Source organism: Linepithema humile, chromosome 7, assembly GCF_040581485.1.
Source record: "Linepithema humile isolate Giens D197 chromosome 7, Lhum_UNIL_v1.0, whole genome shotgun sequence".
Lineage (NCBI taxonomy): Eukaryota > Metazoa > Arthropoda > Insecta > Hymenoptera > Formicidae > Linepithema > Linepithema humile.
The window spans coordinates 9,832,141-9,858,428 of record NC_090134.1 but is presented as its reverse complement, the minus strand read 5'-3'; the positions used below and the strand labels follow the sequence as shown (position 1 = coordinate 9,858,428).

Here is a 26,288-nt window from a genome sequence, read left to right as displayed (position 1 = left end):
TACATTAATTAAATTCTCTGATAAGACTTATAGGAAATAGAATTAGTGGAAATAGAATTAACGGAATGAAATAGAATGAAAATTTAACTGGAATTTAGCCACTTTTTTCATTGAAGCAATATTTTAATTCCTGTGAAATTTTCTTTTAGAATGCACCAATCCGCATAACATTGAAGTATACACGATACATACCTTTCTGACGTGGTCCATGCGGGCAGATCAGCGCCGACGGAAGAGCCGCATGTACCGAACGCGCGTCAATTTGAAAGCCGACTGACGTGTGCACGCGAAAGCGGAAGGCCAACCGCATGCTGCAGCTGCGGCAGCGGTGGCGAAGGCGGTAACGATGGCTCGTTCACTTGGTGAACGCACATGACGTGAGTACCCGTATCGTTATCTCGCGCTTGATTCTTTCGCTCGGTTGCATACTTCTCCGCGCGCAACCCATTCCTTCGTCCGAATCTTCCTCTTTTACTTCCTTCGTCCGAATGTGCATTTCCTTTTCTACCGCGCGTTGATGCTTGCACGATGTATAGGAAACTAATTGCTTTCCACATATCATAATACGGGTTCTTTATCTTTTTCTTCCTTTTTTTCTTACGTGATGAATGTTTGCCTCTATTAGTATCACTTTCTTATCTTCGGACGTACAAACAAATATGAAAATAGAAGATTTTTTTCCCCAGTTTCTTCACCTAGTTGTGCATTTTTTTTTATTGCATGCTGCTAATTTCTTTTCCACTGCGTGTCGCTGTTTTCTTTATTAGATTTTGTATTTTTTCCCGTTGCTTGCGCTTATATACTTGCATATTACTTTATTATTGTACGCGCATTTCTGCATTTCCTTCGTTTTATTTAAATCGCTTTCTACTACTACGCGATACATTTTTGCAGTGGAGAGTCAGATGTTCGCTCAACAAATATTTGCAAAATTATATGTACACGCACGAAGCGACATACAGTATGTATATTTAATGTATGTATTTAATATCATGATAATGATACTGCAATTGTATATGCAACAGAATTTATCGCATGGAATTTGCAATAAATACTTTTTACGTTCTTTTGTGATAATAATCTGCAATAAGATTGCTAGAATTTTTTACTAATTTACGATTTAATACGTAATTTAAACAAGTTTCTGAAAAATTATATAAATGCGACTTATATCATAATTTTTTTTATATTATATTAGTTTATAAATTTATATAATTAATAAATATAGAATTCTAGAAAGATATTTATTTTCTATCCATTATCGTTTTATATTTATATAAATATAAAATTTAAATATTTATATAAAGGAATAATATACAAAAAAAGAGTGAAATTCATGATTCAAAGAAAAAGGATATCTATACATAATTTTTCTTTCTTTTTTATCAAAAATGTCTATGTATCAAATTTTTTATATACGGATTTCTTGAAAGTCTCAAATCAAATGTTTGAAGAAAACTTCAAGATTAAATTAATGTTTTGAAAATTATTCAAGAAACTTGATGTTAAAGATTTTCGCTAAATTGGGCACATCTCATCATTTAATTTGTGATCACTCGGTAGAGATTGTAGAGAATATCGTAACACTTATTTTTTTTCATTTTATCGAATTTAAATGCCTTGTATTTTTATAAATTATTCTGTATTTTCTACACTGATCTAGTAGCTAGTTTGAATAACGTGGCGTGATAAATGCAGTGAGCAACCTTACCAACAGAATTAGATTAATGATAATAGGTGGCGCTCCATTTTCTCGTTTGGCTTTTGCTATAGTATAGCAGTTGTGTGCAGCTGTGCTTCTTGTTATGTGACATGTTGCTATGTCGGCATTTAGTAAGAGGTTAAGTAACGCGTTGCAGTATAGACAATTTTCGAAAATTTCCACGAAAACTGAAATGAAATATTGATAAAAGAGAATGAAAAAAGAAGAAAGTACAATACTGTGTTTGAAACAGAATAAATATTCGTAAAAAAGAAAGAAATAAGATAAGTTTCTTCTTTTGATTAAGCGATTGTATCGTGTAAATAATTAAATTTACATCAAAATAATCTCTTCTTTAAGAAAATACAAATTACATTTTGTGCCAGTTGTCTCACAATTTTATTTTTCGGTGGAAATAACATAATTTTGCAAAATGAATCAAAGTGAGAACTTACTGGACATATTTACATTTACAATGTATCATGAATAAGGATGTACAAATAATGCTGCAAGCTCGTTGGGAACGTTCTCAGAAACGCAAGAAACTCTTGGCCCAAACGGTGAGCATTACAATTTACTGGAAAGGAAATAAGATTCAGTGATATTCTGTAGATAATTGATGTTCTAATACATTTTGCCTTTTGTTTGTAGCTGGGAGTTTCCAGCGTAAATGAATTGCGACAGATTCTAGGGACAGATGTAGAAGATACGCAGAAAAAAAGAGGCAGAGTATCCAATGACAAATCCGACAGTACAATAAAAAATTTGAAAGATGACGCAACTCCGACAGATGAAATTGTATATAAGGATTCTTCGACATTTCTAAAAGTATGTACCTATATTTGTCAGTTATACTTTTTTCACATCCATTGGCAAAATATGTATATATATGAATTATATGTACTTAAAGGGAACACAGTCGTCAAATCCACATAATGACTACTGTCAGCATTTTATTGATACTGGTCAACGGCCGCAAAATTTTATTAGAGACGTGGGTTTGGCGGATAGATTTGAGGAATACCCGAAACTACGTGAGCTAATCAAGTTAAAGGATGATTTGATCGCAGAGACCGCGACTCCACCAATGTATCTAAAAACAGACCTGCTGTCGTATAACTTGAAAGAGCTCAATTGTAAATTTGATGTCATTCTTATAGAGCCACCTCTGGAAGAGTATCAGAGAACGTGCGGCGCAACCAATGTACAACTATGGAATTGGGACCAAGTTAGTCTTTCGCAGTTTAGATTCTTAATTACATTTACTTCAAATTTTTACTTAAGGAAAATTAAAGTTTCTGTTTATTTGAAGGAATAAAGTAACAAATGTCTACTTGGGATTTTTTGTTTACAATAAAAACTAACTCTTGAATTAAAAAACTGATAATAAATTAAGCATTCTTTTGTTATCGATTTAATTAATCTATGCAGATAATGGAGCTGGATATCGGCGAAGTAGCCGCCAATCGGAGCTTTGTATTCTTGTGGTGCGGTAGCAGCGATGGCCTGGATATGGGACGGTTTTGTCTGCGGAAATGGGGATTCCGGCGTTGCGAAGACATCTGCTGGATCCGCACAAACATCAATAATCCGGGTCACAGCAAGAACCTGGACAGCAAGGCTGTGCTACAAAGAACTAAAGAGCACTGTCTAATGGGCATAAAAGGTACAGTGCGACGTTCCACTGATGGCGACTTCATCCATGCAAATGTTGATATCGATCTAATCATATCCGAGGAACCTGATTATGGATCTATTGAGAAACCCGTGGAAATTTTTCACATCATCGAACACTTCTGCCTCGGTCGAAGAAGGTACGAAACTATCCCCAAACACAAATTGTTGAAATTCTCCTTCAATTCATCTTTATAACTTTGTGATCTAAATCAAGTTGTATTATTTTGCAAATGTGTAGATACGATTGATGGAATTTTATTTGTTAATTGATCTGCGTGTTATAGAATTAATAGAATTTTGTTTAGATAGAATAGAGAGGAGAGAAGATAATTTCTTATCTTATCGTTCGTCATTCTCTGTTCACATTCAGGTTACACCTCTTCGGTCGTGACAGCACTATCAGACCCGGCTGGCTCACCGTCGGCCCGGAACTGACAAACACGAATTTCAACGCGGATCTCTATCAAAGTTACTTTGCTAATGGTCAAATTACTACCGGCTGCACCGAGAGGATAGAGGCGCTCAGACCGAAATCGCCCCCGCCCAAAGGAAAGGTATCCGGTCGAGGCAGAGGAGGTTTTAATCGCGGTAGAGGTAGAGGAAGATAAGTAATAAGTAAGTTTTTGAGTATTTTCTATTATGTTTTTCGAATATAACAAATGTACGAGATACAAAGCATAAATATAAAAAAATAATTATGAAAACACGTATGGAGGGCGTTCGTCCTTCCTCGCTTCACAGAATATTCCATGAATATCTCAATCCTTAATGATATTCCCGATGAATATTAATATAATGACACACTTTAGTGCAGCGAGAAATTTGCATGAATAATTGTCGTATTTGGTTAACTGCTATCAAATATTTTATTAGTTTTTCTCGCTTAGAGAGAGAGAGAGAGAGAGAATAAAGTTTTCATATCAAATCTATTAAAAATTATTCACAAAATGCCTTGTGCATATTTGAAATTCTTAAATCATTGAATACCTTTAAATTTTCATTGTTAATTAAAATCTGCCTTTCGTGAAATTATAAATTAAATTAGCACTTGTCTTGTAAAAAATATTGTAAGAAGTGAGAAATTTACATTTTTCAAAAAATTGACTAAATAATTTAAATTCTAGAATCGTAAATAAAAATTAATATTTTCTATCGAAACATACGCAGGTCTCTGACATCGCACGAGGAGCGGGATGAAAAAAATAAGGATAGGGCATGCTGTTTTAATATCAAACTTATTGTTATTGCAAGGTACATTGTAAAGAACGCATTATTACATACAACTTAACTATCTGCAGATAGTATATAATATTGCCTTTATCTTTAAACCATTAATGATATAAATCGGACTGCCTGAGTCGCAGTTCAACGGCAGGACTGTTAAAATAAGACGCTAAAAAAATCATGCAAGATCCATATTCGATAAATTTGTCAACTAAACCGTATCTAACTGCGTTATAGATCGCACTAGGAACAAACAAACATACAATATAAAAAAATAAAACAGTTATCTTTCACTGTTGTGCTGCAGAAGTAATGAATTATATAAAGTCTTACGCGCGAGTGTAGCATAGGTTAATTAATTAAATAATGGCGAAGTATCATCCTCGAAAGACTAAAGAAAGCCGCACTTCGTCAGTCCGTCCGAAATATCACCGAGTTACAAAAATAGAAAAATTCTAAGGAAGAAAAACGAAAAGACGAATGTTATTACGATGCTTGTAATTATTGCGGCATGTGCTTTCGAAGACTTCCTTTTCATATTGTCTATCTTATTTATTTAACATTTTTTTCGTCAGAGTTCAGATAAAACAAATTGTTTCTCGCATAAAGCGACAATTAACTGGACACAATTCCTATAAAAAAAAATACGCGAATTATCATATTCGTCATAAATAATGACGAAAAATGTTCAATTGTCGCTGCCGCGTGTGTATATTCGACGAGAAAGTCAACGCGATTGTAGATAGATTGATTTGCGAAAGCTAATTAAAAGTTTCTAAATTTTCCCATGTAAAACCTGTCCTTTGTTAACACGATTCCGTTAAGTGCACAGCTGTGAAGAACATCGCTCAAAAGATTAGCATCGCGCTCTTTCAGAAGCGGGGAGAAATAATTAATTTTCTATTAGTCTGAGATCAAGTCACGTATTTTGTACTCTGTAGGCTGAGTCAAGTAATTAATTTATAATATATACCATAAATATAAGAGCTCTTAAGATTAAGATCGTCATCGGTGAAGAAAAAAATACGCAGACTTACAAGGTAGTTTTATTGGTCCCAGTAAAGCTTCCGGTGAGTGAAATGAATCTATCTGAGAAGGCAAAGTTTCCTCGTCCTCTATTCCATTCGAATGCATTTTTGCGTGGACACATAGCGACAATTATATATGCTCTTTATTTCTACTTCGTACAAAAAAAAAATCTACCGATGAGGTCACAAAAAACGCGCATCTGTATATCGGAGATAGGCTTTACTCGTATAACAAACTTAAGCTCCTATTACGAAATATATGCGAGATATCGATTTATTACACTATAACAAAAGGTATTTTTTTTCTTTTTTCCCCCCTTTTTTTTTTTATTAAATATTAAACGCGTAGAAATAAATTGAACGGCGTTTATTTATTTCTTTATTGCTATCGTCTTATCGATCTAACGTAAAAATCGTCTATCATAATTTAAATTATGATAGCTGTTATGTACTTATTCTCTCGTAATGCGTCTTTAAACGCAACGCTACATTTCTATCCTTTTCATCGCTAATCCTCGTTATAACGATGACGTAATACAAAAAGAAAGATCGAAGTAGAGTATTAAAAACCCTGGTACAACATGGTCATAAATAAAATACATAAACGATCTAATTAATAATAATAATAGATAACAAAGTGCATTTTTTTCGTAGAAACAATTGTATTTCAATGCTAAACACCAATTGCGTTCGTCAACAATCAGTCATTATGTTTCTTCACTTTATTTTAATGCGATTAAATTAAGAACAGTATAGATAGGCGATCATTACACACAAATTGTATCGTATAAATTAATAGCGTGTACCTTTAAACAATTGTTACTGATAATTGATATCCTGCTCTGTATCGATAACAAAAAACGAAAATATTTTACAAATTACTGACGAATTTCGTTGATAACGAAAAAAAAATAGGCGAACTTAAAATAATAATAATATCAGCGCGCGAATACATAATATGCGGATATCTACGTCGTCGAAATGAATCGTCCATCACGTTGAAGAGACTCCAAAAAAAAAAAAGAACACATACGTATTATATGAATAAAACACATCGATGAAAGATAAATAAATAAGTTATTCGCGCAAGACACGAATATTGTTATTGCTTTCTTTAGAGAATAAATAAAAAAAAAAAAAAAAAAACGAAAGATAAATTCGATTTATATCTCATTTCTGTCGTTGTTCAGAATCGACGGCGTATACTTTCGACTCGGAGTACTTCAGCACTCGAGACTTTCGCTCAGTTCGTATGCGAAATCGATCCATTTCCGACAGTGAGACGCGTCTGTCGCGCGACACTGAAATGAAAAATGTTGCCAAATATTCGTTTCAATAAAAGGTTTCTAGCTAGCATTAAATATGAACAGCTTTTGCGTAGAAGAAACCAAGCGCCTTCCTAAAAAAAAAAAAAGGGAAGAAAAAATACGAAATACTCTTCTACAGTTCTTTCTTTAAAATTTGTTCACAATTTAAAATATTTAAGAATAATTTCCACAAACTTTCTATTTTTATTTAGCACAGCTGATAAAACGATCTGTTCAATGCAGCGATCAGTGGACTCGTAATTGGGCCTCGAATAATACTCGCAGCACATGTGATATTGCTTCATAAATATATTTGTACAAAATTATTTATTCGCCACTCATTTTACACAAATAATACATCCGAGAGACGGAGAACGTTTCGGGAACGGAGCTTAAAACTGGCGCTTTATTTCTTTTATATAAAAGCCGTAATCACTGATCGCGCGCGACGCGATGCACGATGTAAATGTTAAATTAATTAATTCTACAACGTAATGATATATAACGCGGAATTTCGTGAAGCATCAGCGTGTGTATACCAAGAAGAGTTTTTGTGAGGCGGGAGATGGCGGGCAGGGTGTATTATATATGCATGCGTGGTGGTGTGGCAGGCACGGGATGGCGATGGTGGTCGTTTTCATCTATTCGCACACACAATCGATTTGGTAATCAAGCGGTGCGAGGTTTTCAGCGGTCAGAGGTTGATCGTCACAGTGAAGAAGTGTTTAGCCCTGATCGGCCCCGCCATCATCATCATCATCAGTCAAGTCTCAATAGTCACAAATATGTCGATTCCCCTGCAAGCAGACCTATCGTCAGTCGTGGCGAAAGACGCGATGTCAAGGAGTAATATCGCAAATTTCTGGATCAATCAACAATTACGAGAGGCGAGGATTCGAGGGAGGAAGAGGGGAAGGGGCCGAACTAACGCTGTTTTATGAAAAAGCGGGGGACAAGCGAAACCAAATAAATGAATATTTTTAACACGCACATTCATGTTGAGAAATGTAACCAAAAAAAAAAAAAAAAACAATGAAATGAATCTTGCTCTTCTGTTCCCCAGATTTCAACGCATTTTGCTCAATCATTTTATATAGAGAAGAAATGCTTAAATTGCAATGCTCTGCACGAAGAGTATTGAGAGTTACTGGAGTTAATTGCGTTAATTTTAAATATATCGAGCACAGATAAGGATAGTGTGCGTTGAATTCGAGGAAAATTGTACACAAAAAGAAGAAAATAAACTTTTAAGAATGAGAGATCCTTTCACAAGGAGGAATTATTTTTACTCTTAAACTTACCGTGGTAAGCGTAACGGACCTGATTACTAGGAGAAATAATATAAAATTCAGACATACGTAGTTATATTGCTTACTTGAAAAATTTGTGAGTACGAGAGATACTCTCAAGAAACTGATTACACAATTCTTTTATTCGCAATAATAAGAGGTTTAATTATATGCCTTTATTACATTCATTGCAGTGTTCGATATATCTCCGATAATCAATAGATAGATGTCAAAGCTTGCGATAGCAACGAGGGTTGTTAAGGCAACAATATTACAGATTATATCGAACATGTTTTCTCCGACAAAGGACAGGCTTATATAAACGCAGACGAATATCCGTAAATATGATAAAATATAATTCTAGTTAGTCGCTTTTAATGTTTTTTTCTTTTTTTTTATATATATAAATTCTGGAAATGATCAACGGTATAAATTTGCAGTTCTCGTTACAGCTATTCTTTCATAATGTACAATCTACTTCGGAAGAAAATAAATCGAAAGAGAGATGCGGCTCGTTCGAAAGAACACCAGGGATATTCCTTACATAAACTGCATCGTGTAACATTTATTTATCAGTAACTAACGTATGTATATATTCACAATCTTATGACAAAATCTTACTCTCGTCGACACCGACAGGTGCGATATAAAAAACCGGCGAAGTAAACGTACCTTATTATCGGATCGCCCCGCGCGCTCTAAAACCGATGTCTAACGTTATTCCGTTCTAAATGAGAAATGACGGGTAAATCGCGCGTAAGCGTTTAATTAATACTCGTATAATATAATATGAGATCCTATATATTTATACGCATCGAGAGATACGGCATACATACTTGTATCCAATTTAAAGAGAAAGTACAAAAATACGTTTATCGCGTAAATGTAAAACGGCCGAGTGTCGAGTAGACGCGTTCGTGTAACGAAATGTACAAGAAAAGTTCTGTTCGTCGTGTTTGTGTGTTTCTTATACGAGGTGATCCAGAAAAACTGGAGATTGGAAGAAGGAATGTTTTCTTTGGGAGAAGACGATCTTTTTTCGATACAAAATGAATGATAAATAAGCCGAAAAATTTTAATTACATATTCTAAAAATTAGACAATTTTGATTGAATAAACAATTGAAGAAATGGATGATAAGATCTGATCTTTTAATTGATAAAATAGTTTTCCTAAGAAATTTTTACCAAACAACACTTCTTATTTACGTTGCGAATTGCAGTAGAAAATTTTCACCAATCGAATCTCTTTTCGGCAAAAATAAGCGCTACAAATTTCTTCGGAAAAAATACATCTCTGCCATGTCGCCCTTTTTCTGGGCCACCCGATATAAGGGTCTTAATGTAAGTCGAAGACCGACAATCAGTATCAGTAAGACAATAAAGTTCTACGTACAAGAGTGGGAATAAAAAAAACTGATTGTTATATCAGCATACGTGTATAAAATTCATGTACATACCGTTTTAGATAAAATCGGTTTTAAATCGTCCGCTACTAAAAATAAGCTTCTACTTTTATTTCAACTCGCAGCTGACACATGTGTTGTCGATCAGCGAGGAAAACTCTGTTCGGCATTTTCCACGAAAATTGAGAATTCGCTCTTTTAGACTTACTTAAATAACAATCGCTGGTATACAGGCATATAGCAATGTAATCGAAATGTCCGTTTGTTTTTGTTTTTTTTTTTTTCCATACGCACTTTGTACAACTTTTGTCATATCAAAAGAACGGCTTCGTTGATTCTCTCCACGTCGGCTTCGCTATCGAGGGCACAAATGAGATGTCCCAATTTTCGCCTACTCCCCACTCGCGTATTTCGCAGAAGAGCGAGCCTTTTCGATTCGATCGTGTGTTGTTTTTCGATTAATAAACGATACATCGGCACATGAAGTGTGAGTGGCTCTTCGGAAATTGTATCTAAATATCCTCAGCAAATTCGAAAATATGGAAAAATCTCTAGAACAAAGCTTAGATGGGTTTCGAAGAAAATTTTCTTCTCAAATTTTCCCGCCAAAAAATTATATTACATACTTTTTCAAATGTAAGCTGATGATTCTGCGATAAGAAATTAATTAGTAGAAGAGATATTTTAATTTTCATTCTCTCTTCGAAATTTATCCAAGTTTTTTGTCCTAAACATTTCTTCACAATTTCAAATTCAGAGAACACTTGTAGATATTATTTCGAATGCACCATTCTATTGTGTGTTAGGATTGGCTAAGTTCGCAGCTTTTGATTTACAGCTTTGTTTTACGCTACGTGTAGGAACATTCATTACTCTTTATTTCTATATTAATTAACAAAAGATATAGATCAGTGGAAGCTTACTATAATAATTATCAAAGGTTCGGAAGTGATTATCAGTACTTTTGAGATTACTTTGTACACCGATAGCTGTCGATTAATAACTGATTAATAAATTGAATATCTGATACTTAAACCTAACCAATTCTATTTTACCGTGTGTCTTTCTACTTGTCTAAAAGAAAATTGAAAAGTAGACATTTAAACAATACATATTTCTAAACTGTAGAATATAATATTAAATACCAATTTTAAATTATCGGCATGGTTGTTACTTAAACAGTAAAAATCGTTTTGAAAATACTTAAACAATCATGTGAATTGAATAAATCACATCAGCCATCAATCGAACTTGAATTCATGTATTTATAATAAAAATTAGGAGAATAAAATATTTTATTTTGAGCGTTTTGCCTATAATTTGAAAGATATATGAAACTTCCACTAGATCTTTATATGTTGTAATGCGCTTAAAACCAACATCTTCTTTGTCACTGGAAAAAGTCCGTCTGTATATTTTATTAATCGAAAAAAATGGAGCATTTTTACCGATTGCGTTCGCCCGCGAACGGTGTGCTTCTCGGAGATCATGCAACAACTCACGACTTCCGAGTGTGTGCCACGAAGCTGGACAGACGTATATATTAATGAGAGATGCCAAATATACCTCGCATAGTTTTCAGAAGAAGTTTATAGAAGTCAACGTTCTCGCAAGATGCGACATTTTTCTCGGAGAAATGGCAGGTGGTCGCAGTATGTGTTTCATAATCGTATTAGAATGTAACTCTAATTATACACTAATGTTATTAGAGTGCTCTATCTAGATGCAACGTAAGATAATGCAACAGATAAGTATAACGGATCGCACCGAAAAGAAGTTTGGGGATGTCGAGTCGGCGTGTAAGCTCTATACGTATAGATTTATTATATCGCGCAAGGAGCTTCACGGAGGATGAAGATCCTTTTGAGCGCGACGTAACTGCATATTTATTAAGCACTTCGTATGCTGAAATAGCGCTGAATATTAAGTGGAAAGGAATCATGAATATTTCTTTTTGTACACTTGCATACGGCGAAAAGGTGTTGTAAATTTAATATCGAAAAGATATCACACACGAGAGAGGAAGAATTTAAGAATCGATCGCATCCAAAATTTGTATAACACTCCAAAAGTGTCAAACGAAATCGTGTGTCTTTGTACAGAGAGAACTACATATCCCGCAATCGTTTTATAAAATATTAGATACACAGGATGCCTCGGAAATGTCGCCATTTCAGCCGCAAGCTTCTAAACAAAGAACTGCTTCTTTCAACGTCGATTAAAAGTACATCGTAATTGTAAAATTAATAACGTCAGAAATTAAAGTAGCAAATTCATTTACAAAAGGAAAGATTAGATTACTTTTCAGTTAATTTTAAATAGATTTTATTTTAAAAAATTTCGTAAATCAAGAGATTGCAATAAAGTCGATAAATTTCGAGAAAATTTCTGGAAAATTCAAGCCCGTTCAAAGCATTTGAAACAAAGCACGACAAATCTGGAACATCCTGCATTTAGACATAAATGAGAATCGAAAGAGCATTCGCTTGATTTCTTCAACGCGCATTACCAGTCAATATTGAGCTCTATCAGCACAGGAAAAATTCTCTGCAAATCTTGTTCAACTGTTGCAAGTGTATGAACTATGAGACAGACTCACAAGGATATACACAATGAGAATTAGTTTTTCTTCAGCAAAGAAATCGATGGCGGTTCCATACAATGTTCTCTCTAAATATTATTATTATTGACTTACGATATTTATTCTTATGAAAATATTCGTTTTTTTTTACAGCATTATTTTCTTTTTCCTTTTCTTTCATCTCAGTCCATATATAGTTCATATAAACATGCACTTCCGTTATATATATATATAAATATATATATATATATATATATTTATATATATATATAGCCAATCTATTTGCTTTCGACCGTATTTCTTTTATCTAACGGACACAATGTTTCTATATTTGTCATCGTTTTGAAGTTTGGCTGTGTACTTGTTTTTGTTTTTTTTTTAAACCATTATTAATCACAGGTTTGCAAGCGGAAAAAAGTAAGAGGTGTTATAAAGTACTTATCGTTAACATATCGAGCTTGGAAGCTTGGAGCTCTCTATCTCGCATTACGCTTCATTCAATAAGTATACATTAATCATATAAGACAGCTTTATAAAAAAAGCATTTTTCGAATAAATAAATGAAACGAATAGTCAAAACTATAGTGAATCTTCTTCATCGTATTCAGATAGCGTTACAAATACACACAAGAATTGCTCATTGTTCAAGAATTTACAAGCTCACTCGTCGCAAATGTAAAAAAAAAATTTGTATGTTCAGCGTTTAAGAAACTCCATTTCCAGAAGTTTTAACAATTTTTCAAGCTTCTGCCTACATAGACAATTTTTGGCGTGTATAACTCTATTTGAATTTTCCACACTATTTCCCAATAGAAATTTATATTCAGACTAATTAGGAAATAAAATATGTAATATCGTGTGAAATTAAAATTAACGAAGTTTACTAAATATTCATATACATATACATATTCGTTCGCATATTTCTCGCAAATATATTAGAAATAAAAACTAACAGTGAATATAAATTATTTACAGCTTCTATACAAGGCGTTTCATTATTTGTATATTAAATTTCAAGACCGTAGTCTTTAATTCCTTATTTTTACAAATGTACAAAATAATTAAGAACAATTGATAGAGTGATAATTGATTAAACATGCCAAAAATTGTTTACGTGTTCAATTGACATGTGAAAAAAGGTAATGTGCCATGCAAAATAAAGTGAGCTGAACGTTGTCCACAGACAATATCATCCATAGAAGAAAAGGAAAAAGGATTCGAATAAAATGTGCTTAATATGAACAATGTTAGTAAATCTGTGAATACCTCAATTTTGATCAAATTCTTACACATAATAAATACTTTCATTCCCATCATTCGTTCTATCTCTCTCTCTCTCTTCCTCTCTCTCTCTCTCTCTCTCTCTCTCTCTCTCTCTCTCTCCCCCATTCCCTCTTTTTCTCTCCCATGCCACCTATCCCTCTTTCTCTACTTCTCTTCCATTCCCCACATTCTCTACCATTCATTCACAATCGTAATCACTTGCAAAACTAATCCCTACACTTCTGTGCTCTCGCGTGTAAATCGTGTGAAATCATAACGGCAAGAAAGCGATTAGTCCTTTTTTTTTTTTCGTTCTTTTTCTCTTTATGTAGAAAAAAATCACATTAGCTTTTTCTCTCTCGCAGCGTTAAATAAAATACTAACTCAAGTACAAAAGCTTAAACGTAAACGTGGACACGTAGAATGTGGTTCTTCCGACGCGATAATGCTGGATGTAAGGTGTTTTGTGACACGCGCCACATAATGCCGGCGTATGTGTGTGTGTATGCGTATTTTTGTGCCTATGTGAGAGCGTATGTCCGAAAACTTATTAAATGTCAATGAAGTCGAAAGATGATTAGGGGTGATTGGCGACGGGCTCACAAAAGATCTATCATCCCTCCATCCGATAGAAGACGATACCGGCCGACGCGCTGATCCAAGTCCACTAAGGGTGAAGAGAGAGACACAATCCGTAAGTCAGTGATCACACAGTGGCTTATTTCGACGAATTTACATGTAAAGAACGACGGTGGGGGGCAAAGTGCTTTTTTCCGCTCCAATGTCATTTTATTGTCCCGCTCAAATTGGATTAGGCGATTTATATTCGATCTCTGTTCTTTCAGGATTGAAAATCGAGCGATTTATCGATACTGAAAGCAAGAAAATGACGCGACAGTTCTCACATTTTTAAAGACTGAAGAAAATTACGCGACTCAAATTGCTCCGTCACTCCTACCCTCACCCTCACTTTTCAGAAACATTATCGTTTTACGAAAGTCGAGAGCGATAAACGATACTGATAACACGTGACAAAGATTGATGATAATGAATTGCATCAATAGACACTCCGACGGCATGCAGTGAACAGATAATGCATAGCATAACAACGATGCACCAAATCGAGAAGAGTGCTGAGTACCAAGATATTTTCTGTTTTATGAAACTGTATTGTTCACACAGTGTAATTGCGATCGTGTGCCAATATAATTAATGCAACATATGGACGATATAAAAATAAATAAGCATATAGAAAAGAGCGGTTGAAAAAAGATTGCTGCGATTTCTAGATGTATTTATTATAAAAAAGACTATTTGTAAAATATACTTAATATATTAATTAAGAATAACTTCTTAATGTTTTATAATTTCTTACAATTTCTTGATGCTTGTCACATTTTTTAATTCAATTTTATTCATGTTTTCAATCAGATTGATATACTTAAAATTAAAAATAAAAATTTCAATTTTATTTAAGAAATATATAAGAAATAAAAATTTTATGTCCAAATAGAGAGGAATTAAAAATTGAACTTTCTCCAGCAATCTTTTTCCTCATAAATATGGATAGGGATGTAAAAATTCTACATGAAAAAGCGAATGAAAAGAGATAAAATGCAACGGGATTAATCTAATGCATCCAACCTCAAATGTGCATTACGATACTCGGTCTTTTTTATAAGCATTAGAGAATATCGAACGTAACTACGGATATAATTCTAACTACGGATGTCGCAATTACTACCAATGTGTTCGAAAGAAGAGAAAGAGAGAAAAGTGGGTGAGATGAAAAAAAAAAAAGACATTGTCCGGAGAGAGGATTGAAAAAAAGTAACATATATGTTTTTCGACAGAAATATATAGGCGCAGCAAATAGAAAATATTACAAAATGTATAATACCACGTACTCGTATATAATGTATATGCATATATAATCTTATCCTTAAAGTATCGAATTACAGAAGTACATTCGTAACATAGTATTACATTGAAAAATCGTTAACATCTCAATTATGCTAAGTAATAAATCCATAAAGATTCTCGCGGATGCTGGTTGGAGGATAGCGACAGTGTGTAACAGCAGTAGCATTCTCTAATATAATAATGACATTAATAGTACTAATAATAATCATTATAATAATAATATAACAACGATATACGATTAATAATGATAATAAGTATACGAATAGTATCACAAAATAATTATTATACAATTAAAACAGTTTTACTTATACAGATCTTACACATGTCTCAAACATCGTAACAATATCTTCAAATATTTGCGACTATATAAATTATTTACATGCAATGAGAGATACGAGAGAGTAGCGCTAAAATAAAGGAAAAAAAAAAAAAAAAGGAAAGAAGGGAGAGAAAAACATAACAGAGCTTCGATATTCGTTTATTCCTTCGAGGTAATCGCCGGAAAGAAGAAATGAAAGAACGAGAGTGAATTACTTCTTCGTCAATATCATTATACATTCGACATCCATGCTTCCCAGAAAATCCAATACAAATCTCAATACTACGACCACAAAAGTGTTAAGAGAACTCAAAGAGAGGTACTCGTCGAGATGTTTTTTCAGAGTGTCTCTAGGCCCCACAATACAGAACGTCCCGGATCTAACAGGACAATTTTTATTCGCGAACTCTTCGATCAATTTGAATTTGACTCGTCTGCCAAAATCGGGAGGAAAATCATTATTTGTCACAAATCTTTCATTTAAAATGTTTTTTTTTTTTTTTTTTTTAAGATTTGAATGTTTTCGTAACTGGTCCCCAACTGACAATCTGTTAGAATCTGTTTGAAACTAGATGACAAATAATGTCTTCGCTGTTCACTTGAATTTTCCGAGTTTTTTGTTTTAAGAATTATTATAACCCTTTGACAGATCATTGTTGAGAAAAAAATCTGCTCTTAATTGTTCGAAACGTCCGTAGATAAAATATAGTCCGCCAAGTCTGGTATATCCTGTACACTCTACGAATTGAAGTCAAATTAATTCTTACGAGAATACATCGACGTAATTAATCGCTACATATTTACAAATCGTGCGACGAACACTTAATTCTAACTTGGGGACAGTATGGGGAGGGTATGCAGCTCTCTGAGAATCTTAATCGAAGTTACACTTCGATCGAGAGTCCTTCGCCGTTCAACAAATGAATTCATCTATTTATCACGATTACGGGCACTTTTCTCATCCGTCTTCATGAAAATTTTATCGATGTTTATCGTATTTTTCATTTAAACTAACGATTTTATATACACATACAGTAGTGTGCAAAAGTTTTGCGGCAAAAATCAATTTTTCGCTGTATCGATGGGAAGCGAGGCTTGAAGAAATTGTGATTAATATCAGTTATGAGCAAGAAAAATTGCACACAAGCACTAATTTTTAATCATTATGTATTTACAAAGTTTTCAAACTTGTGTATTTATCCATTTCTTATTTCGCCATTTAATTTCACGAAAAACATAGAGTGTGCAATTTACATAATAATACATTTAAAATGTGAATAATATTTCATTATTAATCTTTCATGGTCATACTTTTTGCTGTGATTACACAGCAAGAAGATATTCAATTAAATGCTTATTAAAATCGGGAAAAGTTTTATTTCTCTCTTTTATAATAGAATAATATAAAGCAAATAGGGCCGTAGCTGGATCTCAGTGCTCAATCATTTATTTTAACATTAAACGCTTATATATGATCTTAGCGCTTTTAGATATGGTCAAACGTTTCGGCCATCGGTTTCGGCCATCTTCAGTGTAAGGAAAAGTTAACGAATACAATTAAAACGTAATACAATTAAAACGCAACTCGTAGAATGACGGTAGTATGTGAATCCATTGATTGGCCGTATTCGGATTGTTCTAGAGTCTATTTGCTTTATATTATTTATCCCATTATAAAATAATAGAAGAGCCTTCAACTATTATTAATTATTGTTATTTCTCTCTTTTGTTAAAAAAAAAATGAAATAATTGAGTCTTAGCGTATTTATAATTGTTAATTCAATTCGATAAGCGCCGAGTCGGATTTAAATCTAAAGACTGAGCTGACAAATTTAAGACACTCCTGTTTTTTATGATAATCGTAACTTCACCAACTTTGATGGTGCTTGAAATTATCAAAAATACAGTTTTGTAATAATTTCCTTTCAGCATATGATAATCACATTAAATATCAAATTTCGATTTTAAAGCATAGTGGAAGGAGCATGTAAGTGAATATGTAAGTTAGTTTGTAAGAAAACATGTTAAAGAACAGATGGAGGCAAAAGCAAAATCCATTTAACCCTGAGAAAAAATATTACAAAATATTATAAAATATATTACACACATTAATACACACTATATATATTTTTTAAATCAGAAAGATCGGACATTTTTAAATACAAGTTTGAAAATTTCGTGAATAAACACACAATGAATAAAAAAGGAAGCTTGCTTATTATTTTTCACGTTTGTTTTACACTTTAAATCGATATTAATCACAATTTCTTGAAATTTTATTTTCAGTAAACGCAACGAAAAATTGATCTGACCGCAAACTTTTGTATTCCACCATATATATATATTTTATGCATGTATGTATATATATGTACATACGTATGTATGCATTTATGTATGTATTATACAATAAATATATTTGTTTATTACACATTTAAAGTTTCCACTGGAACATATAGAATGTTCTATTTTTACTAACTGTTAGAAATAATTATAATTTATTATGAATAAAACACTGCGAAAAATATTTCAAATCCTTTTCGTTCTCTTTTTTTTTCGTTTCTTTTCTTTTTTTTTCGGTCTTATAAAGTATTTCAAGTATCATTCAAATCTAATTCGTCGTTGCGGGAAATAAAACGCGCAATTGTTTCATCATATCAGAAGTCTAGCCTTGTACAAAAATTAGTCCGACAACATAATACTAATAATTAGCATGCTATCGCGCTAATAAAATTATCAATGCCTATAATAGTTTCGCCTAATTAATCTAACAAAAAGAAAACCATAGATCTCGACAGTCAATTGCATAATAATTACACATTCGACCCCGAGTTAGTGTGTATGTGTGTGTTTGTGTGTGTGAGTTTTTGTGCGTGCATGCGTACGTGTATATTACTCGTTTAAGTTACTTATGTTCCTTATATTATACACATATTCGCCACGCAACGATACTAGTTACGTATCTAATTCTATGAACGCGTAATCTTCTCTGTATACATTAGAAAGCAGTATAGACGATAGAAAGACAATCGGTTTTAAATCTACACTCAGATTTTGCTTCTTTTTTTTCTTTTTTATGTACGCTGCCTGGAGTGTTATATCTTTTTTTTTTTTTCCTTTATTTAAGTCTGAGTTTCGTTAAATCCAAATTATTACGAATCGAATACAAAAATCGTTATCTAACAGCAGCACCTGCGACTAATCCCGATGTTTATAACGTATAACGTGTGTATATAAAAGCTGATTTCTACTGTATTTGTACTTCATCGTCGTCGACGAAACGTCGTTAATAAAGAGATTTTTCCTATATGTCTGATCTGCTGCGAAAAGATCCTGGAACTTCTCAGTAAAATTGCAGTTTTAACACCGCTTCTTAAAACTGAATTTTACCGTCGTTTCGAGTTTCTTTTCGGAGTTTTACGTTAACAGCAAATAAATGGTTCAAGAGTTGTACTATATGATTTACTTTGGTGGAATAAAGTATTTCTCAGACTATATAAACCCCCGACGCGTTTTTACATCGTTTTTACAAATGTAGTGCGCGTTTGTCAATCCTTTTATATTCAAACCTTTTTCCCAAACGCGCTTACATATATATATATATATATATATTATATGTACGTATACGTGTATGTGTATGCAGTGGCGCACTCAGGATATTTTTTCGCGGAGGGGGGGGGGGGTTAAAATTCACACACAAAATGAAACAGTATAACCAAAAGTCGGGATAATTTTATACCGCACACTAAAAAGTATAAAAATGTTACATCGTTTAATAAAAAATACAATTTATTTTTATAATAGCATAATTATAAATTGATATCGAGTTTTCTTGGTTTTTCTTAAATAATCAGATTAACTGAATTGCTCAAATAATCAAAAAATTTGTCTATATATATATGTATATATATATGGCTGCTAGATGTTTCTTAAGTAACTTATTTAAATCCTTTCACAATATGAATATCTTAAAGTAGATATTATATACGTTCGAACAGCAGTATAGCTGGAAAAGCTATCATAATTATTTGTGTGCAAGAATATTGGCGTGAATTTTGAATTATTAAAATTGTGACTATAGTTAATAACAGACAAAAAATACGAATGCTTGAACGCATTTTATTTAACTACAGATTTTTTACTTTTTGCTGTTAAGTTAATAAAAAAATAAGGTATATTAATTAAATTTCGGGAGGGAAAGGAGGGGGGGGGTTAACCCCCAAAACCCCCCCCATGGGTGCACCACTGTGTGTGTGTGTGTGTTTGTGTGTGTATGTGTGTGTGTTGTCACGTAATTCTAATCACAAGACAAATGGTCAACGAGCAACGTTATTCTTATGAAATAGAATGCGAATGAAATGTGCATAAAAATGCGAGTTCAAAATTATGTTTAGAACATTTCGAAAATTTTAAACATTACACAGCCTGATTGCATGTACTTTGTTTTCTTCTTCCCTTTTTTTTTTACATACCGACGCAATTTACGATTTCCGAAAGCTCATCGGTAAAAAAATATTGACGAAATTCGGAATTTGAAAATGCGTTAACTTATATTTTATATCATGCCAAATTCGTTAAATTACGTAGATATTTCCGCTCTTATTTCACAAACATGTACAATAAATAAAAAAAGAAAGAAAGAACCAGAAATAGAAACGAGTTTTCGCGCAATCTCGATGTGTTGTAATCAATGCAAATGCCGCATTGCTTTTCGATTTAATGCGTTGAAAATAAAGAAAATTACGTTATATTTTACTTTTTTGCATATATCGTTAAAAAAGTAAAATGTCCGTCTGAATAATGTAGATTTCACAAATAAATATATTTCAAATGTTATCAAAATTCCGTTTATACTTTTATATTTTTTAAATTTTTGTTTTATTTCTATATTATTCTAAATATAAATATTCTAAATAATAAGTATTAAAGTTTATAAATTTCTTTTTAAAAAAAGATGAAAAAATAATTTGCCGATAGCTTTCGATACAAAATTTTCTTACCAAAGAAAATTCTCGCTTATTCATTTTTTAATTATAAACCACTATTGATAGTGGATTCGCTTTGGCTTCGTATACTCATTGTCCACACAATATAATTTTAAAGATTTTTTTTTTAAATATAAAAATGCCCATCTCACGTCCTATCATTTATTTGAATCGCGCGAATCTTATGAAAAATATAAATACGAATTGCGAGTGAAGCAAAAATATGCATTCTTCTTCACATGGTGCGTTAGAACTTTTTTAAGATAAAAAGTTGTCATAAATGTCATCATGTTTCAAATGTGCATCTTTTTTTTTTGTTACTGGGATTACTTCACATCATTTGCTACCCCGGTGACACACTTGCCGGTGTGTGCAAGACTAATCAACTTGATCAATTTCTCAAAAAAGCTCAATAAACTCTCGGTGTACATTCAACGATATCAACTACTTCACTATCGAGCATTACGCGAAGAATCGACTAACAATTAACACAGTAGCTTGTCAGTAAGACACGAATCGTCAATACAAAAAAAAATAAAGCTCATGGTCCCATGACATAACAAAGAAGGAGAAAGAAAGAGAAAGAATGAAAAACGAAACGACCGTACAAAAAAAAAAAAAAAAAAGAGCGGCGTAACGAGCGGAGATTACTGCAAAAATGTTGTACGACGGATCTTTCCGGATCCAAATCATCACTCTATGCGTGTTAAGCCGTTCAAGAAAAAAAAGGGGGGGAGGGGGGACAAAACGCGCATGTTGCGATTCCGCAAAAAAAAAACGCGAAACGCCGAAGACCGTTTTTTTTAAGTACCGAAAGTGTCCGTTCGACTACTATGTGTCGAGAGTGGCTGAGCGCGCGAGCGGAGCGGAGGAACGCTTCGCTATCGCGCCGGTAGCGCTCTGCCTGTTACTGCTTCTGTTCTTGTCGCCGCGCAATAAACCCTTGGCGGTCTCCTTGAGACTGGCCCGCGGACGGACATTGCTAACGTGTGTACGGCTACTGCTGTGTGTAAGGAGGTGGTGTTGTTGGTGTTCGTGGTGGTGGTTTACCACCAGGGATGCAGAGGACTCACCGGATTCCCAACCGTCCTCGTCGCCGGTGGTGTCGCACTCGCTGCTCTCCGCCTCGCTCGACTCGCTCGGCGTCTCCTGCCCGCTCGTGCCTATCGCCTCGTGTACGCTGTCCCCACTTCTGCCCGCCGTCGATGCCACGGCCGACGATATGCTCCCGTCCACGCAATGCATAAATAGACTCACCTGCAATTAAGAGAGATCACCAATTATTGAACGTTCTACCTTGTGTATTACAAAGTTATGCTTGTAATTGATAAAATCTTATTAGTGTCCACTCGAATTCAACGTCCCTTTAATGTTTTAATCCGACGTTTTAATCGACAAAGAATTTGATATTAAATTTTTGTTAACTCTGTCAGGTTTTAAAAACACTGCAAAGACATTGGACATTTACTTTTGGAATTTTAATTCTAGTTTTAATTAGCCAGATATCTAATATTCAAAGCTATGAAACAATCGACATGTGTGTGCGGAAAAGAACTCACTTTAAAATCTGGACTGTACAACTTGTGATGTTTATCCTTGTGTGCATTGTCCAATCCTGACTTGTCTATCCGTAAAACAAGAGTGGGCGGCATGGGACCAAGACTCGCCAATGATCCCGTTCTAGGTTTTACGTGTGACATAACCGTCGACAATTCCATGGCCGTGCCATCGCAACTCAATGCTCTTCCCGATCTTTCAACAGGTAATTCGCCATTGTCGTACTCGGAATTCGTTTTTTCGCGGACGAAAAATGTATTAAACCAAAAATGAAACATCTTTTCCTGAAAAATATGATTGAAAATATAATTCATTAATTTATCGTGCTTAAATTGATAGAGTATTGCATACGGATATGTACTTGTCGTTTCATCTTTGGCCTGCTGTAAAAATCTACCCGTATATCTCCCGTTAGGGCGACTGTGTGTCGTAATGAGATGCTTATAGACGATGTACCCTTTCGAACCTCGCAAACATCCTCGAATAGAATCTTTTTCTTTGATTCCGAGATTGCAAAATAGAGACCTAACAGACACATAACATACGTTTTATGTATTTTCCAACCATAAGATAATAATTAAATTAATATACATAAATTGTAATGTAATTATACCAATCATATTAACATACGAATCAAAGTTGTGGCGAAAAAGAAAGCTAACAATAATAATCTGTACGACTCTTGTACAAATTACTCACAGCCTTGACCGCCATTGAAAATAGGGACCGGATCCAGTTGTATCGTACGTAGAATTAACGTCACTGGCTGATAACTGAGACTCTCTTGGACAAGGGTAGCATAATAATCCACATATCTTCTTTGCGAGGGTATCGTAACGCCTTTCCTAGATTACAATAAAATCAAATAAGTGAAGAATTCGAAAAAAAAAACTATTAAAACGTCGAAATAATATTGTAAGTTCCAAATATTTACTTATCGTGAGTCCGTTTGGTTCCGTAAAAATTAAGGGCTTCTGTGGCAGTGGAAAACTGTTCACTGTGAAGTAGATAGCAGCACACCATTACACCCGTTCGACCTTTCCCCGCCTTACAATGGACTACAGCCACATTGTCTTTGTGTTCGGACAGCCATGAGTGTACATCCTCGCAGAATGGCTTGATCTGCTCCAGCTTTGGTGGGTTGTGATCATCAAACGCATAAGTGGCCACTCTCTTCTTAAACTTGTTGCAATCGTACGATCTCTCGGAACACCTAAAAATTTACAATATGTTACGCTAAAACCACTTATTGTGGGAAAAAAAAAACATTTCAACGATATTGTCTTCCCAAACTTACAGATTATAAATCTTGTAATGGTCTTTGTGTTTGGACTCTAGCAGTTTAACAACGTCATCAATATGATTTCTGTACATACTCTCCAGTTTCTCAGCAGGAAAACCCATCGCTATTAAATTACCCGTTATATCTAATATCAGTTATTAAGGAATTTATTCAACATCAGTGGATTCATTGATCAATAGCACATTTAGCTCTTTGTACAAAGAACAATGTAGTATTTTAGTATTCAATTATTTTCTATTGCTTTTTGCACAAAAATTTGTTTGACAATTCTGTACGCAAAACAATTATGTAGTGCAAATGAGTAAAAAAAATGAAAGGATACATGTGAGATCAAGATTAAAACCATCTTCTGTAAAACGTTTACGACGTTTGCTGACAAGTTCTTTTATGGGGTTGGTCATCTTCATGTTACTGATCGTATTGGCCATGGTTGCCTGATTCTGTCTTAACTCTCCTGTCTCGATCTCGATCGAACTACTCTCCGCCACTTCCACGGAGATCTCTTCTCCTGCTTTTTGATTCTCAAAGGTCGTTTTAACCTGTCACCAAAATTATAAGCAACAAAATAATTTTATGTACTATCTATCGCTAAAGTATATCTATCGCATATGTTTGGTAAACTAAAATACAAACGCAAACACACCTGAGGCTTGTGAGCTTGCGAAGCGTCACATGAGCCCAGTTCTGGTCTTCTTTGTTCCTCCAGACAAACATGGAGAGGAGTTACTGATGCCGAGATATGTTCAGAGATTTTACTGTTCAACCTGCCACTGGTGGGTCTCCTGCAGGAAAAGCATATACCCATCAATTCCCAGAACATGTGTTTCTTTATTTAGGCATTTTGCATCGAGCATGTCCTATTTCTCCGCTGCAAAGCTGGACGTTGGTTCTTGACTGGATATAGGCCATTTCATGATGACATATCATCACACCATCATCAGTCCGATGGGACTCAGAACATGTAACATCAAAAACTCTACTAAAAAGAAGCGGCGTGACCCTCGAGGAGAAGCTGTCCAGACAGCTGTACGATGATAGAGGACACAGAACATAGAAATGCACACCACACACTCTCTCTCACAAGCTCTATAACTGCACAGCTATCACCAAGGACTCAGGCCCCTGGACTATTGCATTGTTCACTATGGGCTTCTTTATCTCTAGTCTGCTCAACAGACACACATTCTTGCTCCGAAAACCACAAAGGTCACAATCATCATCAGCACGTCAGCGGCAACGGGGGCGAGACTCTGTAGGAGAGAGTTCTACCTTTACCTGGGGGTTGTGGACTTTCGGCAAAGAGGGGGGAAAACCACGGGGGCACCGAGTGCTCGTACGAGTGTTCGCCGAGTGCGCCAGTTACTTCTTCGCGCGTTTACGTCGAACGCTAACACTTCGAGTCGCGAGAGCGGTGGCAGGTTAGCATCGCCGATAGGCGCGACGGCGAAGCGAGAGACTCAGTGGTCTCGGTCTATCGCGCTCGCGATCAAACGGCATCGAGATCGACACAATCGATTCCCTTGCGTCGCCTTCTCCTACGTTACGCCGTACCGTTTGTCGAGGCGACGCGCACCGGGCGACGAGATCCGCGGAGATGAGAGAGAGAGACGGGAGAGACGATAACGAGACCGTACCGAAACAGTTTTAGGTTAAGCGCAGCTGTGTGTGTGTGTGTTGTGTGTGTGTGTGAGGGAGAGAGAGAGAGACAGTGAGAAAGAGCGAGAGAGAAGCAGAGGAGTCTTGCTCTCTCGCGCGCGCACGCGAGCGACACGGCAGCGGCGGCGGCGGCGGCGCGTTTGTTTCTCGCGATTGACGGCGCCGTTCTGCGACAACGGCGGAAAAGTCTTACAACGCGATTCTGTGTCATTTCTCCAGCGTGTCACATGTTGTTTCCTTCGCAGATTTAGCCGAGGAAAAAAAGAGATCCACCACAAAGGCGACGAATCGAAGCCAAATTGGAACCGAGCGACTGACGACGACGCGCGCGCTGCTTACTCTCTCTCTCTCTCTCTCTCTCTCTCTCTCTTTTTCTTTCTCTTTCTGTCCCCCCCCCCCCCCGTCGAACGGTTACACACGACGATCGTCGCTGTCGCTTTCGCGTTTGTTAACTGGGGACAGTTTCGCGGCGCGGAATATTACCGGCACGTCACTTCGCGGCAGCGGTGGTGACGGCGGCCCGTAGTACGCTCGACACGCGTCGTTAACGTTAACGTTAACGTCTTGACAGTGTGCGTGCGTGTGTATATGCTTTTTCCGCTTTCTTGCCTCTCGACCCCCGCGGGCGGCTACGGTCCACTCCGCTCCGTTCCGTTCCGTTCCGGGACGCACGCACGCATACACGCGCGCTCCTCGCCAAGTCCATTGAGCTCTATACGTACCTGGAGTGAGCTGAAAGAAGTGGGGGTAGTCTCATTCTCTCTCCGTCGAGTGGGGACGTCTGTCCCGTGTCTGTCCTCGTTTTCACTATCCCCACCGTACACGGCGGTGAATGTGGAAGGAGGACAGACGTCCCCGCCTGCTATTGCTATCCTCGGGCCGAAAACTGCACATTGGTTCTTACAGGAAGGCTCAATCCAGTGTGTATAGAGCTCAATGGCCAAGTCCGCGGCGCGTTTCTCGTGCAAATGCGCGCGCTCTAGTCGCATCGTCGCGAACGAACCGCGAATCGAGAGAAGGAGGAGCAGGAGTTCGGACTCGGACCGTCACTCCTGTTGATTCTTAAGGGCAG

At 35.4% G+C, this 26,288-nt stretch overlaps 2 protein-coding genes across 8 annotated transcripts; one reads left to right on the top strand and one right to left on the bottom strand.

Annotated features, from left to right (window-relative positions):
- Window positions 1-1,381: 1,381 nt before the first annotated feature.
- Window positions 1,382-6,777, top strand: Mettl14 (methyltransferase like 14). 2 transcript variants are annotated; one of them, XM_012363551.2, is made up of 6 exons: window positions 1,386-2,262; window positions 2,354-2,530; window positions 2,613-2,930; window positions 3,134-3,516; window positions 3,750-3,994; window positions 4,547-6,777. In XM_012363551.2, the coding sequence occupies exons 1-5, from the start codon at window positions 2,185-2,187 to the stop codon at window positions 3,985-3,987; spliced, it is 1,194 nt and encodes a 397-aa protein (XP_012218974.2). In that variant the 5' UTR covers window positions 1,386-2,184; the 3' UTR covers window positions 3,988-3,994; window positions 4,547-6,777. The 2 variants fall into 2 exon arrangements, with proteins under 2 accessions (XP_067215219.1, XP_012218974.2); XM_067359118.1 differs by lacking the exon at window positions 4,547-6,777 and having other exon boundaries at window positions 1,382-2,262; window positions 3,750-4,085.
- Pten (phosphatase and tensin-like protein) lies at window positions 4,598-26,058 on the bottom strand. Of its 6 annotated transcripts, XM_067359110.1 has the most exons (10): window positions 24,204-25,403; window positions 23,883-24,099; window positions 23,555-23,684; window positions 23,192-23,470; window positions 22,957-23,102; window positions 22,619-22,782; window positions 22,260-22,541; window positions 21,774-21,957; window positions 8,240-8,265; window positions 4,598-7,735 (listed from the first exon to the last, which is right to left on the bottom strand). In XM_067359110.1, exons 1-10 carry the CDS (start codon window positions 24,378-24,380, stop codon window positions 7,709-7,711), a joined length of 1,632 nt encoding a protein of 543 aa, XP_067215211.1. In that variant the 5' UTR covers window positions 24,381-25,403; the 3' UTR covers window positions 4,598-7,708. The 6 variants fall into 6 exon arrangements, with proteins under 6 accessions (XP_067215211.1, XP_012218972.1, XP_067215210.1 ...); XM_012363549.2 differs by lacking the exon at window positions 8,240-8,265; XM_067359109.1 differs by lacking the exon at window positions 8,240-8,265 and having other exon boundaries at window positions 4,598-6,932.
- Window positions 26,059-26,288: the final 230 nt, after the last annotated feature.